General features: G+C 38.1%; 1 protein-coding gene across 1 annotated transcript in view; it reads right to left on the reverse strand.

Annotated features, from left to right (window-relative positions):
* Nucleotides 1-2,729, reverse strand: part of LOC102676999 (suppressor of lurcher protein 1) — a gene marked incomplete at its 5' end in the record, with an annotated part of 299,191 nt that overhangs the window by 249,911 nt on the left and 46,551 nt on the right. Inside the window, one exon of the mRNA XM_031508827.1 lies at nt 692-909. Coding sequence (XP_031364687.1) covers nt 692-909 — 218 coding nt within the window. The remainder of the gene's footprint in view (nt 1-691; nt 910-2,729) is intronic.

Below are 2,729 nucleotides of genomic sequence, written 5' to 3' on the forward strand. Positions count from 1 at the left end.
TTTTCCATTGGTCAGTGTTTATTAATCGACGTTAAGTTATCAGTGCAAAAGAATCAAATCCAGTTCTGAGGTTAAAAATAATTTTTTCTTCCATATAATCTTAAAATTTGCGCGAACGGAGAAAAGCGCACCGATTGGTCTCATTTTCAAATGGACACGAATTCATCGATTCTTGTTAAGGAGGGGAGAGAGAGAGAGAGAGAGAGAGAGGATGGTAGTAAAACTCGAAAGAGTCTCTTTCACAAAAAGAAAACTTGAAGCAATTTCTCGATAAGCGTGCCGATGAAATTCCCCTTTTTAAGTAAGTTAGCCAGATCTTTCTTTAACAAGCTGTCGTTTTCTCTTTACTTGGATACTTTATTACGCATCTCACGATCGATTGATGCTGTAACAACTTCGATTAAAATTGTTTGTATATTAGTATATTATTTTTATATATTATGTATATTATGTTTATTATTTATATTATGTATATTATGTTTATATATTGTATATATATTAGCTTTTAATTTAATTGAACGAAGAAATCAAGGGAAGTGGGGACGATAAAGCACAACGTGCGATTCTTCTCGTTTCAACCGCATCCCTGCCATCTTTTCGTTCTTACCTCGCCTTTTTCCAATCTTATGCAATGATACGAATCACAAGTGTTGTAAAAAAAGTGTAGGCACTCGTTGCTACGACAACTTACGCCTATCGATGAAGTGGAAATTTCCAAAAAAGCCGGTCGCATTAGAGGACGAAGATTGCTGGGTGTGAAACTCCAAAATAAGCGTGGACCTCGAACTGTAGAGGACCTGGGGGACGTCCCGTAGATCCCCGCAAAGCACTCCCGACCAGGGGGTGTACTCGGACACGCCGCTCCCCTCCAAATGTAGAAACACTTTTAAAAAGTCACCACCCGCGCAGCTGAAACACAAATCGAACGCAGAGTTAGCAGTTTTCTTCCTATCTATCGTATTTTCTCGCATCAATCAGGGAAAATATTGCCACGTCTTTTTCCAGAAGAAACTTTATGTGTGTGTGTGTGTGTGTGAGGATGCTAGAAGAGGAAGATGTGTGATTGACGATTGGCCAAGAAATCGATCCAAGAGACAATCCCTCGAGAGAATTCAAATTTGAAGAAGGGGTAGTTTCCAACGAGGGAAAAAGAAACTTAGATTTATTTATATAATTATATTTATACATTATATATTTTATATAATTATCGTGGATTTTCATCGAGAAGAAACGGAAGGAAACGTTAGAACTTCCATTTTAACGCAACGATTTAAACTGAGCTCGTTTAAGAAAAATTGTATAACATCGCTTTGCCCGAGTCGTCATCCTCGAGAAACAATTCTCCACCAACCAATTCTCTTGATATTTTCCATCACAACCGTACGTGATGGAAGTTTAAACGGAGGAAAAAAAGATAAGAAAATAAATGAAAATTGAGAAAGAGAGGAATGTAATATAATTTATATTTATTTATTCTTCGAATTCGTGTACTTTCCCCTCTCAGGTCAGAGATTTGATCGAATCGAATCTCGATAACGGAGATCCATACCGTTATAAGGTTTGCGTATACTCGCTGGAATGGCTAATTGACTAATTAGTCTCGGCAGTGAAACGGAACAGGTGTTCCCAAGTCTGACTGTACACAGATTACGGGAGTTCACGTGCTCCGAGGAGTGTTTCCGATCCCGTGACTTAAAGCGAATACAATGCCGAAATTAGCACGGATTATAATAGAGCCGAGCGGCTTAAAGAGAGAGAGAGAGAGAGAGAGAGAGAGATATTCACAAAAACAATTTGCCGGCTCGTTAGCGGTTGCTAACACGCGAATCCTGTATCACCGTCCATTAGCCACCAATAGGGAGAGAACTTATCCCGTCTACCGAACTTAAATCCCTCTTAAACTTGGCCCGGCGCGAAAAACAGATAGGCAGAGAGTTTATAATTTGGAATCATCGTCGGTCGGTTGGAAATATTATTTGACTTACGGGGAACTAATTACGGGGGTTAGGAGAGAGGGAATCGGTGTCTGGAATTTAGCCGGAGGCTTCGATGATCTTGTTTGCGCAACCTATTCAATCCGAACGATTTCTAATTAACTACCACAGGCAGATCTCTCTCGTGATGATATTCCATTTGTTGCAAACGTACGGTGTATCTTGAAAAGGAAAAGAATATTGATTGAGAATTTTTTTTTTTAAATAGGTTTTTCTTAATAGTAAAGTTATCGTGCGGTAAGTATCGATCGATGGTAAGGAAGGATATTTGAATAATTATCGACCGCTTTCGATCAATTGAATTTCCTAAATTTTTTATTCGTTTTTAAAAAGATAAATCTTCTAATAAAGTAAGCAGTGAATTATTATTCGTAGTTCGTTAATAACGAACGATCTATTAACGCAACAATTTATAACGCAAACAAGCAATTAAAGTAAAAAATTTAGCAGCACCTACCAGCACCATATCTTTCACGCTTTGCACGTGTCCCATCGTACATATTAAAACGCTCTTTAATTTTATTTCAGCCGTGGTATAATAAACTGCTGTTACATGTAATTCATATCGCGTGAGAAATAACATATGCGATTCATGGAGGGATGCGTTCCGTTTCGCAAAATATTTATGCAAATTAATACGTGGCAAGTATGCTTTATCGTTCTTTTTGTATACCCTCGTATAAAGCTTTATATACGTATGCCCGTGACGTTCAGTACCGAAAGTTCGGCTACAGG

This window comes from Apis dorsata, unplaced genomic scaffold (assembly GCF_000469605.1).
Source record: "Apis dorsata unplaced genomic scaffold, Apis dorsata 1.3 scaffold_102, whole genome shotgun sequence".
NCBI lineage: Eukaryota > Metazoa > Arthropoda > Insecta > Hymenoptera > Apidae > Apis > Apis dorsata.